The following is a 13,627-nucleotide window of genomic DNA, read 5'->3' on the forward strand; positions in this document are numbered from 1 at the left end:
CCCCCCCCAAAATGTGTGATCTGTCTAGTCCAGTCTGCTCTTAGGGCTGGCTGCTCTTCTGTGCCATTAGTCTGCATGAGTGCACGTTTCCACACGCTCATGCGTCACCATCCCCCCCACCCCCCCAGGTCACATTTATTGCTGTTGGGGATTGGTGCCGGCCAAGATGAATTTCGGGGGAATGAACGAGAAAGCAAGTGAGGCAGCTTCCGGTGCCTCATAAAGTGGGTTGCAGGTCACAGGTCACGGGTCTAGACCGGCCAGCACCCCCGGCCCATCTGCATTTTCATTGGCTGTGCTCTCCTGTTTTCCATAACAGCGGGTGTGACTCTGTGGGTGTGACTCTGTGGGTGTGACTCTGTGGGTGTGACTCTGTGGGTGTGACTCTGTGGGTGCGTGTGTGTGTTTGTCCCATGCGGGTGACTGTGTTATTGAATTCCACAAGAGGCAGACAGGCTGTTGGGCTCCAATAGTCACTGAATCATCATGCCTTTCAGTGCATCGGAAATGTTTAACAAGTGAAAAGGTGGGAGATGTTTCCTGTTGGTCCGCAGTGGGCAAGGAGGGGCAGTTTGGTCAGTGCTCACGTTGCCATGGTGCGTCTGTGCTGAATCAGTGTGGTCTGTTTTCTCAGTGAGTGAGTAAGACTTGGCACTGGGACAGGGTGGTCCTTGAAGCTGTAGAGGGATTGTGTGTGAATTTACTTGCCTTAATAATCCCTGTATAGCCCAGTGGTTCTGCGCATGAGTGTGGTTAAGAGAGATTGTGATTAATCCATGCCTGCTGTCTTCCACAAAACGGGTGACAGAAAGACTGACAGAGACAATGACAGACAAACAAATGGGCAGACAGAGAAGCAGACAGACAGACATGCCGACCAACATAATGACTTGGGAAGCATTTCTCTCCACCTGCGTGTGACGGACTCCAGTCATTTTCTTCTTTCTTAATTTTCTGAATTTAGAGGGTGAGTTGAAGGCCATTCCTTTTGTCTGTGTGGAAACCCCCAGCACGGGAAAAATTGCAGAGCAATTACCATATCGGAGTCAGCGGGAAGTCCAGTACTTTCTGATATTTATAGCCGAACATGTGGAACCTGTAGTGAGGGAATCCTGGCATGAGGATGGGCGATCTGGCCATTGATTTGGGGAACATCCCTCCTCTGACATCAGCTGGAAATGTTCCTGCTTCGCAACCATAACAGGTGTCAGCGTGGACCTTGAATTCAGCTCTCTGCCTGGCTTTGCTTTAGTACTGTTAGTAATAATGTCATTATTGCCTTCTGTCTCGGCACCTAACTCTCACAGTCTGTCAGCAGGGTTCTTACATGAATCATGTGGGTGTCTCCGCCCTTTTCCATTTCACATGGATCTCTGCTGCCGTTCCAGGCAGACGTCCGGCGGCTCCATCGAGTTGGAACCCCGTTTTAAGTGCTGCATTTGTGAAGCCCCTCACATGAACATTAAGTGGCCAATGATTATGGGGGGTGGTGGTATTTGATTTTATTTTATTTTTATTTATTTTTTTAAAAATTGAAAAATAAATTAGTTACACAACTGCAGAACAAATATTGTTTTTGTAAATAAATATTTAAACTCAAAATATTAATCACACTTTAAACAAGGGTATGCAGCGTTTTGAAAGTAATAGGAAATAAAACAAAAACAGTAATTTAACCACATTCAATGCTCTCTTTGGCGTTTCATGATTCAGTTTATGACAAAACATGTTTGAAAACAGATTTATTCGGCTTTGTGGTGATTCATGTTATTCATCAAGGGAAACTGGTGAAGGTGGGAGGAATTTAGAACTCTTACCTTTGGTTGTCGTGCAGGCTCACTGCTGTTGGTGAGGATAAGGCACGCTACAACACTGCCGACGTGAGTGCTCCGCGTGGCATGTTGGTCAATCACACGCAGCCACATGCACCCATCACTATATTGCCATAAAATACTTAAAAATTGAAAATCGTCGGGTTTTTTTTGGGCCAATGGATAGGTTGACCCAAGCATAGCTCATGAGTATTTGGAGGCTTGCTGCCACCCCCCCCCCCCCCCCCCAACCCCTAAGCAATGGCAGGTACAGTCTTGCAGCATCTGCAAGGCATTCTGGGGGTTTTCCATGGCCGCCGTCTTCCATCTGGGTGAAGGTGGACAAGCAGCCTGACAGCGAATCCCGAATCTGGGATCTGGGAAGGTGGGGGCCGTGGGGGACATCAGGGGAAGAGCCTACATGGCTGTCAGAGTGACCCAATGAAGAGATGGTTTAGGAGAGGGTCTAAAAGAGACTAAGTATAGCGTGGGGGGGCTTTTTCTGAAGCACTGCCCTGTTTTGTGCTGTCGGGGTGTTCTGAGGCGTCCCGTGGTCTCTTTGGCCCTGGCCTCCTGACCTCACACCCATTCCCCCCCCCCCCCTCTGTCTCTCTCTCCTGTACAGGTGGTGGCTTGATGGGGAACTCCTCTGCCTCCTTCATGGGCACGTTCCTCACCAGCAGCCTGAGCTCCCCAGCCTCGCACTCCTCGGGTCCCCCCACATCGCCCTCCTCGCCATCCTTCCGGGGGGGCACGCACTCCAACGCCTCGCAGATATGGTTCCCCCACTCCCATGATGGTAAGCAAACTTCGGCAGGCTCCACACTTCAGCTCCTCAGGGGAGGTGAGGGGGGAGGGGGGGGTCACTGTGGGGAGAGGAGGATTGTGCCTCCCCACCCAGGGTACATGCATCTCCGAGACGGGACAAGCTGAGTGAACGCAAGGGAGAGTGACGGTTATATGTGGGGGGGGGGGGGGGCGGGCAGAGTAACTGCTGTTGGCAAGAGAGAGAGAGAGAGAAGGGCAGAGGTGGCACAGCCATGATGGGCCACACATGAGCACACCCTCCCCCAGTGATCATTCAGACTCCGGCGGCCCCTGATCAATGTCCACTAATACTAAAGGCCACAATGACGACCGCAGCCCAGGTCGACCTGCTGGTTCTGGTTCGGCGATAAATGCGTCACTCGTGTTGCTCAGCACCACAGAGGGAATTGGTGCCCTCTGCCCCCCACCGCACGTGCAGCCTGATGCATGTCGCCCATCTGCCAGGTCCCGTTGAATGTGGTGGGTGGGTGGCACCCCCAAAACAGACCGCGAGAGGATGCGCGAACGGCTCACGTTACCCCCATCAGGTGAGGAGACCACCAATAGACCATATCCTGCCCCACCAACTGCCAGTCCCTGTAGGGGGGCTGCCTGTGGTGGCACGCTTGCTGCCTGCCTCTCTCTGGAAACTGCCTGCGTCTCTCCTCAGTCACCAGCAGTGCGCTGGAGAGGGTGGGGAGAGGTGTGATGTTTGTCCATAGTGACGTCCCGACCCGCGGTCTGCCCGCCACTGCTAAGGGCCCCGCAGGCCCCATTGGGCACGAGCTTGCTAACTGTTGGCACTCCTCCATTGATAAAAGGGTCTCAAACAACAGATGATTCACCACAGACTGGTTTCAAACCCCCCAACCCCCCACATCTGGGATTTCCGGAAAACACCGTGCTTTAGCCACTGCTGTTCTTCACAAACCGCGTGTTCCGGGTCAGCTCCCCCCCCCCCCCCCAGGACGCGGGGGGAGGTCCTGCCCTGTGGCTGGCTGTGGTGGGTTGAAATGATGACACGTCTGCTGGGATTAACCCCCCCCTCCCCCAAGGTCACGTACTGAGCTAAACGCGGGGGGAGCGGCTGTGTGGCCGCAGTGCTGGGGCACCATCTTCGAGGAGAAATGGGAGCCCCATGGGGACCTTAGGACACAGAAGAGATAGGGAGTCGTAATCTCCCAGTCATTGCACTACTCATTGTACTCTAACACAGAGACAAAGAGACACACACACACACACACACAGATGCAGACACAGACACACACACACAGAGATGCAGACACAGACACAGACACCCCACGCACTCCTGGCTTAGTGGAATCCACTAGCTGAATGAGGTGACGACGTAGTTCAGGCTAACGCCAGCAGCTCTGCAATTAGAAGCTCAACACCCCACGACCCCCCCAGATGCCTCCTCTCCGGGCCGCGCACCTTTGTCTCTAGCCAACCAGGAAATCCCATGGAGAACAAGAGCGAGGGAGGCTCCCAGGACCCAAGCTGTCATCCGTCAAGCCCCCCATCCCCCCAGCAGCTCTTTCACTAGGCTGCTTTGTTCTCGTCATAGTGATACCACAGAGACACGCAGTATCAGAGAGACACGTTTATAAGGTGTACAGGGTAAAAGGTGGGGGGGGGGATCCAGAGGCATGTGGGGATCAAGCCACCAGTCGAATGGGATTCTGTGATTTTGGGATTTAGCCCTACAGAGGCCTGGTACCTGCGCAACAGTTTGGGGACCTGCAGAGGCTGAGCTTCTCAGGGTCTACAGTTCAACCCTAGAGAGGGCCATCTCTGTTTCTGACCCCCTCACCTACACTGTCACCCCTGACATCCCCGTCTGTCTGTGGCCCACCTGGGGTCTCCTCCCCGAGGCCCTGCTGCTCATCCTTGTGCTTGGTCCTGGGACGGAGCTGATACATGGACAACTGTGTCAGTTTTCTGCCTTTTCTCCCCGAAGGCTTGCCCCGTTTTTCAGGGAAACACACTGTTCTCTAAACCGATGCTCTATAACTTACCTTTACAAGGTAGTTTATAGTAATGGGGCTCCTGAGAGGGGTGTGGAGCGGGGGGGGGGGATACTGTCCTCGCAGCCTCATTACATGAGCACAGGCAGATGAAAGGCAGATCAGCACAGCTGGATGAAAAAACTTTGCTCTCCCTGGGAGGCCCTGCATGGGGCGGGGTGGGGGCAGGGGTGTTAGGAGGAGGAGGGGAGGGGCAAAAGGCCGGGGGGTGGCAAGCTCTGCTTCCCACAGGCTATAATGGGCCTTCAGGAGAAGCGGCGAATTTCTGCCGATATTTCTTACTGTAGAAATATGTCATTTTCTGTAAATTAGTTGCCGATATGGCATATCATGATAAGCAGATGCATGAAAAATAAATGCTGGTCTCCCTTTAGGAAGCGGCTAGCACATGCCACCCTGAGAACCCCTCCTCCAAACATGTCTGGCCCTGGGGGCCCACGGGGGCCCTTTGCTGCAAGATGACTCTCCTCTCAGTTGAGGGTACACTCTTCCACTGAGGTTTCCCCCATGGTCCAAACCTGCCATCACATCACTCTGCATTGGTGTGGAGGGGGGTGTGTGTGCTACCCCGATACGGCCGCTGTCACATCTGCCACAGATGTCTCAGTGAAGGAGCATGAATCTCTGCCAACCTCTGACCTCCTCCTGTGGGCAGCCTGGGCAGCAGCCCTGTAATTTCCCAGTTTACTGAGCTGTAGACGGCCTGCTTTATTGTCAGGGTGGGTATGGACAGTTCACAGCTTAGTAGTTGATTAAGTTTCTCATCTGGACTGTTTTTGCCAGCCCCAGGGTATGCCCGCTTCTCAGGGAGCCTGGCGCACACCTTCCTTCCCATGAGCCACCTGGATCACCATGGGAACAGCAGCGTCCTATATGGCCAGCACCCCTTCTATGATGCCCAAAAAGGTGAGTACTTTTAAGATACTTTGATGTGTTTTAGCAAAATTAGCATTTATCTCCATTCTTAGTGCCCATTCACATTGGACTCTTCTGTCATTTCGTCCAGAAAACTTCTATCTCAGAGGCCTTCCGTCCCAGCAGCCCCTCATCTCAGCCAATCACAGCCTCTCTTCTGTCACCCGGACGACCAGTGGACAGCCACTGCGGTCATGCAGTCGTGAGCACAAAAGCCTCAAAGAGGCAACGGCAGAGAGGCTCTCCGTTGGCGGCACCAAAGACAAGGAGAGGGGCGGCGGCAAGCAGGAGGCGAAGGACAGGGAGCGCCACAAGCAGCAGCAGCCACAGCCAAACGGGCACAGCCTGGAGGAGGAGACAGCCCTGGTGAGGCACAAGGCCGTGCTGGCTGGGGAGTGTCGGGAGCCCCTGGAGAGCAGGGCCAAGCAGCTCAGTGCCTGCCTGCTGAGCTCCAAGACGCCGGGCGGGGAGCCACCTCTGGGCAGGCACCCAGGGGCCGCAGGGGCCACTCGCTGCTCCAAGGAGGCCATCAGTCGAGAGATGCGGATCAGCGAGCCGCCAGCTGACTGCCTGCAGAGGGCACCGGTGCTGCAGCACTCAGTACCGTACCCCATGCCTCCATCCGTGGGCTCCGCCGCCAACCCTGGGGGCTTCCACTGCCTACCCCTGCACCCAAGCCACAGCCACCACCCCCCACATCCCCCGTACCATTCGGAATTCTACAGCCCACCCCCACCGGCACCTCTCGCCAACCCCATCGTGCAAGAGAAGGCCCTCCAGCCTAAGCTCACTGGGCCCACTTTCGTGCCATCCGTGGGCCACCAAGACAACAGGGCGGGCAGGCCCTTCCAGTTGGGGAACCCCGACTGCCGGAGGGCAGGAGATGCAGGTGGCATCAAGGACAAGGTGGTAGAAAAGGGTGGCGGCGAGGGGGCGGGAGGCGGCAGTGAGGGGGCTGGCAGCTGGCCCCGGAGACCACACTGGCAGCAGCAGGTGTACCCCAAAGCCGACAAGGCCCCTGCCTGGCCCCATCCGCACCTGCAGCAGCAGCCGCACTTGGCCCCCTCGGGGCACCTGGGCCCTCGGCCCCGCAGTAGCGACTGCCTCGGTGGCACCGACATGGACTCGTTTAGAGCCTCCCTCCCCCAAGGAGCGCTCGGTGCAGCCCCTTTCCGTGACTGTTCCCACATGGGCCCATCTCCCGGCGTCCAGTCTGGCGAGGCAAAGGGCGTGGCCTCTCGCAGCGAGGGGGTCGGCGGCGGCTGTGCGCTGCAGCGAGACGGCCAGAAGGTGGCCCGCATCTGCCACCAGCAGCAAGCCAGGTCCGCCCAGGAAGCAGCTGCACCCGAGCCGGGGCGGGACGGGAAGCAGAAGCTGGAGATGGTGGCTCTCGGGTACGTAGGTGGGCAGCAGCAGCCGGTGCCCCCCTGGGCTGTGCGAGCCCATCACATGCAGGCGGAGGAGGAGCGGCGGAAAGCCTACCTGGAGTCGCTGGCCAGCATCAGGGCTAGCAGGACACTGGGTCAGCAGCCTCAGCAGCAGCTGGGTGGCATTGGCCCCTCAGCCAGCCCCCGAGGCCCCCAGGGAGAGGTGAGTGCCATCAGAAGTCTCCTGAAGTACAGCAGCCAGCACCAGCCGCACCTGCTGCCCCAGAGGACACCCTTTGGGGGCCTGGGCTGTCTGAAGTCGGGCACTGTCGGGGCTGGCTGCCCCCCCCAGGGCAGCAAGCAGACCCTGCCCTCGAAGAAGGGCCTTGCCCCTAATGGAGACAGGGTGGACTGTGGGGACGGGAGGGGCCGTGAGGCCAGGGATACATCCCACAGGGAGGGGGAGGTGCGCCAGCCTCCCGTTGGCATAGCCGTCGCCGTGGCAAGGCACAGCGAGCCCCCCTGCCACCCCCTGGACGGTCCTTCCGGCCACAACCGGCACGGAAGGGCCATGCCTGCCACAAAAGGTTAGAGGCTCGTGGGGGGGGTTGGGGGGGTGGGGGGGTGATTGAGGCTCACTTCCTCACTGCCGATACACACCCAGGCTTTGATGTCAGAGGTCACATGAGAATCATTGCTCCCCCACAGACGGACCAAGGACAGGCTGTTCATTGGAACCTGATGTGGAGGAAGGCAGGAAGAGGATGTGTGATGAACAGCTGAGCCAGCCATGCATGGAGAGGGAACAGGAGCTTCTAATCAGGTGACTGACACCTCCCTATTCCACCTCGGCCCTCACGTCTGCCTCCCCCACTCCCCCCTAAACCTGTTCCTCGATTGCCGGTTTTCAGGGATAATAAGAAGCGAGTGGAGTTTGCAAGCATCCATCCCTCCAGCAGTTGCCATGGTGACCTCACATCTCACATCATGGTCCCAGGTGGGACTTCTTTGCAGTCTAGCCAAATAGGCACCGACCCCTCTGCACACCATCCGTCTCACCACCACTGGATGCCACAGACAGGAAGTCCTTCCCTCTGGATGGCCGGACATTCCTACGGTGAGTGACATGAATGCGAACCAATGAGCGGCAAGGAGGCTCTCGTGCGCTGTCACTGTGCCAAATCACTGATGTCGGTGCTTCCCTACTCCCGGTTTCAGGGATCGGCCACTCCGCCCTGCACCAGGGCCTCCCCCCCGGCTTCTCGACGCCCCTGCCCAGCACATTGCAGCCAGTGCTGCCCCTGACCCAGGACACCTCCACGCCCCTTGTGGTGCTGCCTGGGGAGCCCGCGGTCCACCCATCTGCCCATCACCTCGGTAGGGCTCACGGCATCCCTGCAGGGTGCAGCTGGCAGCTCGCCCTTTATTGCCCACTGGCTTCCCCTGATGCCAGTGTTGTTAGCTGCAAGTCCTTTGTCGTTGGGGGGCTCCCAGTACTCCAGCCTGGAGTAGCCGGACTCCTCTTCCTTAAGGGGCTGGGCTGTCATCGACTCCCTCAATCAGTCATTCCCCCATAAATGATTGATGGATTTTGGATCACCCCCCCACACCAGCACTTCCCCCCCCCCCCCCCCCGAACTCAACCCCCGTCCTCCATTCTCCCCCAGATGTGATTGAGCAGCCTGGCTTGTGGCCCCCAGTGTACAGTGCCTGCGGAGCCCCGTCACACATACAACACACCGCAGTCTACTCCCGCTCCCAGTTTCTACGGCAACAGGAGCTGTATGCCCTGCAGCAGCAGCAGCAGCAACAGCAGCAGCGGGCTGCTCATGCGATGGAGCTGCAGCACAGGAGCAACCATGTACAGGTACAGAGAGTGCATGTGAAGCACAAAGATCTCACATAAGGGGCGACATGCATAAGGAACCTGAATTATGTGTGATTGTGTTAATAAAGAGCAGCAGGACAAGTGGACTGATGTCACAGGTACCCCAGGGGTGCTAGATCACAGATCTTGTAGATCCCTTAAATCCCATAGACCTGCAATGTTGCTGCTCTCCCCCCAGATGCAGAAGAAGGCTGAAGATGCCCCCGAGGGGCTGGATATGCTGGTGCCGGAGCCCCCACGCCCCCCCAAGCCCTTCTCCGTGGTGCCGTCACACAGAAAGACTGGCTCGTCGGGGTCATGCACGGCACGCCTGTCCCCCTGCTGTCGCTCTCCGTCCCTGCGGTCCCCCAACACCAAGGGCACGCCGTGCCCCGCCCCCAGCCCAGCAGCTGCCGCACCCCACTCCCCGGCCCTGAGCCCCGCGCTGCTGCGCATGCCGAAGCAGGCCGAGCGCCAGGACATGAGAGTGGAGGGGCAGCCACCGCAGGACTACCCACAATCCCTGGAGCCTGGTAAGGACACGGCTACAGTTCTCCGCAGGAACGTAATCCAGATTGAGGACATGAGGCGTCTGACACTTCATCGCGTTTCCCATCGTCGTGGTTACCGTTTCCATGATACTCCACCTCCCAAAGCTGCTCCTGTCAGACTCCCACTTGCCCGTGTGAATCACCTCCCCAGAGGAGGTCCCCTGAGCCGCACATCCCAACCCCCATGCTGCCGCTCTCCTCAGGCAATAGGGGCTGCGCTGAACTACATCTGCCAGCGGGGGCGCCACACTACCTTAACTCATCTCCACCCATTGTGAGCGGCAAAATAGGGATGTTCAGGGCACTTCAGGAGGAGGTGGGCGCCCTCACCCTGCTAACATAAGACCTCAGAAACCACAGTAATTCAGTCATGGGGTGGGGGGCAATCTGGAGGTGAGGGTAAACACAGCTACATAATAATGGCTAGTAAATCAGCCCTGACACCATGGCGATGGTGATGTCACCACGCGAGCAGAGGCATACATCACACCTCACACCATGCAAGCTGCTCACAGCTATTAGCACATTAGGCTTCTGGCTGTCCCAGGACGCGTATGGGGGGGGGGGGGGGGGGCTGTGCGGACTTTGAGGACGTGAGGCTACCTGGAGCTGGGGGGGACCGCACTGGCCAGGTTCACTGACTCAAAGGGGCCGTCTCTGCAGAGGAGTGGAGGGAGTGGCGGGCACTTGCAGCCGGTGGAGGTGTGGGGGGTGTTGGGGGAGGGGGGGGTGGGGATGGGTGTATCCCTAAGGTGACCTGACGGGGGGCCTCACAGCATGAACGAGTGGGTTACTTTTCCGGCTCTCTTTCTCTTCTCATCCTCTACTTCTCTTCCTCTGCTTCAGACTTGCCACCTGGGTACACATACCCTGCCATCGTCATAGGCTACCGGGGCGGCCCCTCCCCTCATGAAGGCCCATTGGCCGAGCCTGCCGACCTGGAGGCGGTACAGGTGGAGCCCCTGGATCCGGCCCCACCTCCTGCATCCACGTTGGCAGAGGAGGTTGAGCGTGCCACAGCAGCTGGGGTGGACCTGGAGCAACAGGAGGCAGAGGCAGAGCAGCCTGGGGAAGTGGAGGTCAGTGTCATGCCTCAGCCAGAACCAGATGAGCTGTTCAGAGGCTGCCGTTTGGCAGAGGGGCCGGTCCATGAGGAGCTTGCTGCTTTAGACAAGGCCCAGAGCGTCACCCCCTACCAAGAAGGGGAGGTTATGCAAGTGGACCCAAGTGAGGATGCAGCAACCCAGGAAGGAGTAGAGGAAGGATGGCAAGTGGTCACCTATGGCCATGTGGACCCCGACCATTGTGCAGAAGGATGCATGCTTGGGGAGTCCAGGGCGGTGTCCCCTGACTTGGGCTGCGTTCCTGCCTGCACCCCCCCCTCCCCTGTGATGGGGTCCCCCCAAGCCTCCTTCCTCAGCTGCTGGAGCCTGGAGCTGCTAATTGCCGCTGCCTTCTGTGCTGGTGGGGACACGCCTCCTCCTGCCCCTGTGGCCCTGCCCTGCCCACGCAGCCGCGGCATGGAGCTACTGAGTGAGCTGGCGGAACTGGAGTCATGGCAGTGGGACCGGGACAGTCATGGTGAGCTGCAGCATGCACCCAAGTGTACACACACACGCACACACACACACACACACACACATGTAGGGTAAACATATCCTTATGGGGACCAGGAAACCAGTTCCCATAAGGGAAAAAAACTGATATTTATCACGTTATGGGGACATTATGTCCCCATAAGGATAGGTAAACCCGCTCGCACACACACACACAAACACACACACACCACCTTTACGGAGCAGAGCCTCTCTGGAGACTCAGATTGGAGTTTCTTCAGTGCCTCCTCAGTGGCCTCAGATCGATTTTAAAGACCTTAATGCTCTGTCTGGCCAATCAGGGGCCTTTAGACCATCCGGCCCGTCGGTTGTACTTACACGCTCTTGTGTCCTTTGGCATTAAAGCCGTCCACACCGACCCCCACCATGGATGTGGCAGATGGGGCAATATCACTAAGCTGGGTTGCCGCCCCACTCCCTGTCTGGGACAGATGGACTTGCCACATGTTGTAGGCTGTGGTCAAACTGCAGTTGGGAGGAAAACATTCTCTCCTGCATGCTTGTCCTCGCTCATACCAGCAACGCACGTTTTATACTCCACACTCTCCTGCTTGTGCTGCAGTGTTTGTTATATCCACTCTTCCTCATCCCCAGACAGACTATATGCTTGCCTTCCTCTGTCCTGGTGCGAGGGGTTTGGCTCATATCTTAAAGCCCTCGTAACCCCAGCAGACTCCGGGCAATGGAGGGTGCATTGGCTAACAATCGCTCTGCTGCATCTTTGCTTTGCAGAGGAGTATCCATCAACCCCCGGCCTCCATAATCTCGCCACCTTGGCTACCGCCCGTGCCCTGGAGGTGGTGCCCCAGGGGGATGTGGAAGCCGGAGCAGAGCCCTCTGCCCGCAGGACCCTCAATCTGCGCAGAAAGTGCACCTGGACCCCTCGACACGAGCCGGTAGGAGATGCACGCCGATCTGACCTGAGTTCAGTAGCCAGCATCCTCGTTCAAGCTGGTTGACCTAACTAGGTGGGGCATGGGTGTGGGTGCATCAGGTCTGCCCAGTGAAGGGTGCCATGGAGACCATGGGGGCGCAGGAACTGGCCATGCGTGTGCGATTGGCAGAACTGCAACGGCGCTATAAGGAGAAGCAGAGGGAGCTGGTGAAGCTGCAGAGGAAGCAGGAACAGAAGTGAGCAGGCAGCCTTTATGCAGAGCACCCTAAACCCCCCCACAGACCGACTGCTTCACATAGACCAGCCTCAAACCCCTCCTAAGACCACAGACTACATCACACAGACTCCCCTCAAACTCCCCCACAGACTGCTAACTGCTTCACACAGACTCCTCCCTGACCCCTGTTTACACAGACCACTTCAGCTTTAATAAGTAATTTATTTATATAACACCTTTTCAGAACAAGTGTCACAAAGAACTGTCACAAAGACTTGTCTATTCAAAAAAGTTTCCTGACGCCATTTAAGAGAGTTTGCATTGCATGAACAGATTTGTATGTTATCACAGCATTGAGGAGATTCCTCGCAGCCCTGCCCGTCGAGGACCTGGACGGCCACGAAAACGCAAGTCCACCCTTGGTACAGGCCATCAGGCTCTGACAGAGGCCCCGCGCAACATCAGGTCAGCCCCAACGCGCCTCCCTTCTCTCACCCCAGATCGGGGTAGGGGTGTTGCCATAGACCCCGGTAATGGCTTGTTGAGCTGGCTCTGCCTCTGGAACCCCATGACGCCTTCGCTGTATCGATTGTGTGGCCGCACAGTCTGCGTGGCCTACCCCTCGCCTCACATAGCTGACAGCTCTCTGACCCAGAAACTCAGCCTCATGGCCACAAGGCTGGGAATGTAGGGCAACTGCAGGTCCGCTGGAAGAGGCTCTTTGGGTCCCATCGGACCTAGCCTCTCTGCTCTGACGGGCCGCATCGGCCAGCCCACCTTCGGCAGTAATTATAGTGACGGATAAACATGCTGAGCAGAAGTGGAATATGGGAAATACCTCAGGGCTACGACTGGGGCATGCTGGGTAAACTTCAGAGCGGCAACTTAGCCCTGGGTAGACCTTAGGGGGAGCGTTGCATGCTGGGAAAACATCAGGGTTGCAGATGTTTCGGCTGTTGTTAATGGAGGTCACTGGGTCAGTTCTGTTAGACTAATTACTTCATAGTATTAATTAGCCAGAACCCCCCACCCCCCCAAGGCCTTTGAGGAGGGACCTTTAGGAGTAGAGCATGTCCCTGTAGAGCAGGTGCCAGACTAAGCATCAAGCAGCCAGCCACCCCAATCTCGTGGGTGGAGCCTTTAGGGGCAGAGTGTGCTTGTCCTATTGCATATGCCAGACTGAGTATCGCAATCGGCCGGCTGTAGGAATGTGTACCAACACTGATGGAGTTTCAGAATGGCCCCTGCAAGGCACATGGAACGCCACCTAAAAACACCCCCACCCCTTCCCGGGTGCAATTCTGTTTGATTAGTCACTCTGTGTTACTCCCCGGCCACAAGGCCAGACTGGATAGGGAGCACTGCTGGCAGGCTGCATTAATGAGGGTGAGGGCTGCCCATTGGCTCTGCACAGTCACATGCCACTGCCACCCACCTGTCAATCAAAACCCCCTGTTTCTGGGAACTTGGCAGTAGATCCCACTCTTTGAACATGCCAGTGCAGGAAGTGATGTAAGCAGGCAGATTTACAGCATACTCAGTCACATAGACACG

General features: G+C 57.2%; 1 protein-coding gene across 3 annotated transcripts in view; it reads left to right on the top strand.

The window, feature by feature from the left end:
• LOC111846423 (BAH and coiled-coil domain-containing protein 1-like) overlaps window positions 1-13,627 on the top strand; it is a 59,901-nt gene that overhangs the window by 32,969 nt on the left and 13,305 nt on the right. For all 3 annotated transcript variants that reach the window (XM_072704625.1, XM_072704624.1, XM_072704626.1), the window contains 12 exons: window positions 2,437-2,610; window positions 5,429-5,551; window positions 5,652-7,514; window positions 7,636-7,750; window positions 7,839-8,044; window positions 8,146-8,304; window positions 8,595-8,794; window positions 8,994-9,327; window positions 10,192-10,926; window positions 11,694-11,857; window positions 11,956-12,092; window positions 12,425-12,538. In XM_072704625.1, coding sequence (XP_072560726.1) covers window positions 2,437-2,610; window positions 5,429-5,551; window positions 5,652-7,514; window positions 7,636-7,750; window positions 7,839-8,044; window positions 8,146-8,304; window positions 8,595-8,794; window positions 8,994-9,327; window positions 10,192-10,926; window positions 11,694-11,857; window positions 11,956-12,092; window positions 12,425-12,538 — 4,324 coding nt within the window. The remainder of the gene's footprint in view (window positions 1-2,436; window positions 2,611-5,428; window positions 5,552-5,651; window positions 7,515-7,635; window positions 7,751-7,838; window positions 8,045-8,145; window positions 8,305-8,594; window positions 8,795-8,993; window positions 9,328-10,191; window positions 10,927-11,693; window positions 11,858-11,955; window positions 12,093-12,424; window positions 12,539-13,627) is intronic.

The sequence above is a fragment of the Paramormyrops kingsleyae genome, chromosome 22 (assembly GCF_048594095.1).
Source record: "Paramormyrops kingsleyae isolate MSU_618 chromosome 22, PKINGS_0.4, whole genome shotgun sequence".
NCBI classification, from domain to species: Eukaryota; Metazoa; Chordata; class Actinopteri; order Osteoglossiformes; family Mormyridae; genus Paramormyrops; species Paramormyrops kingsleyae.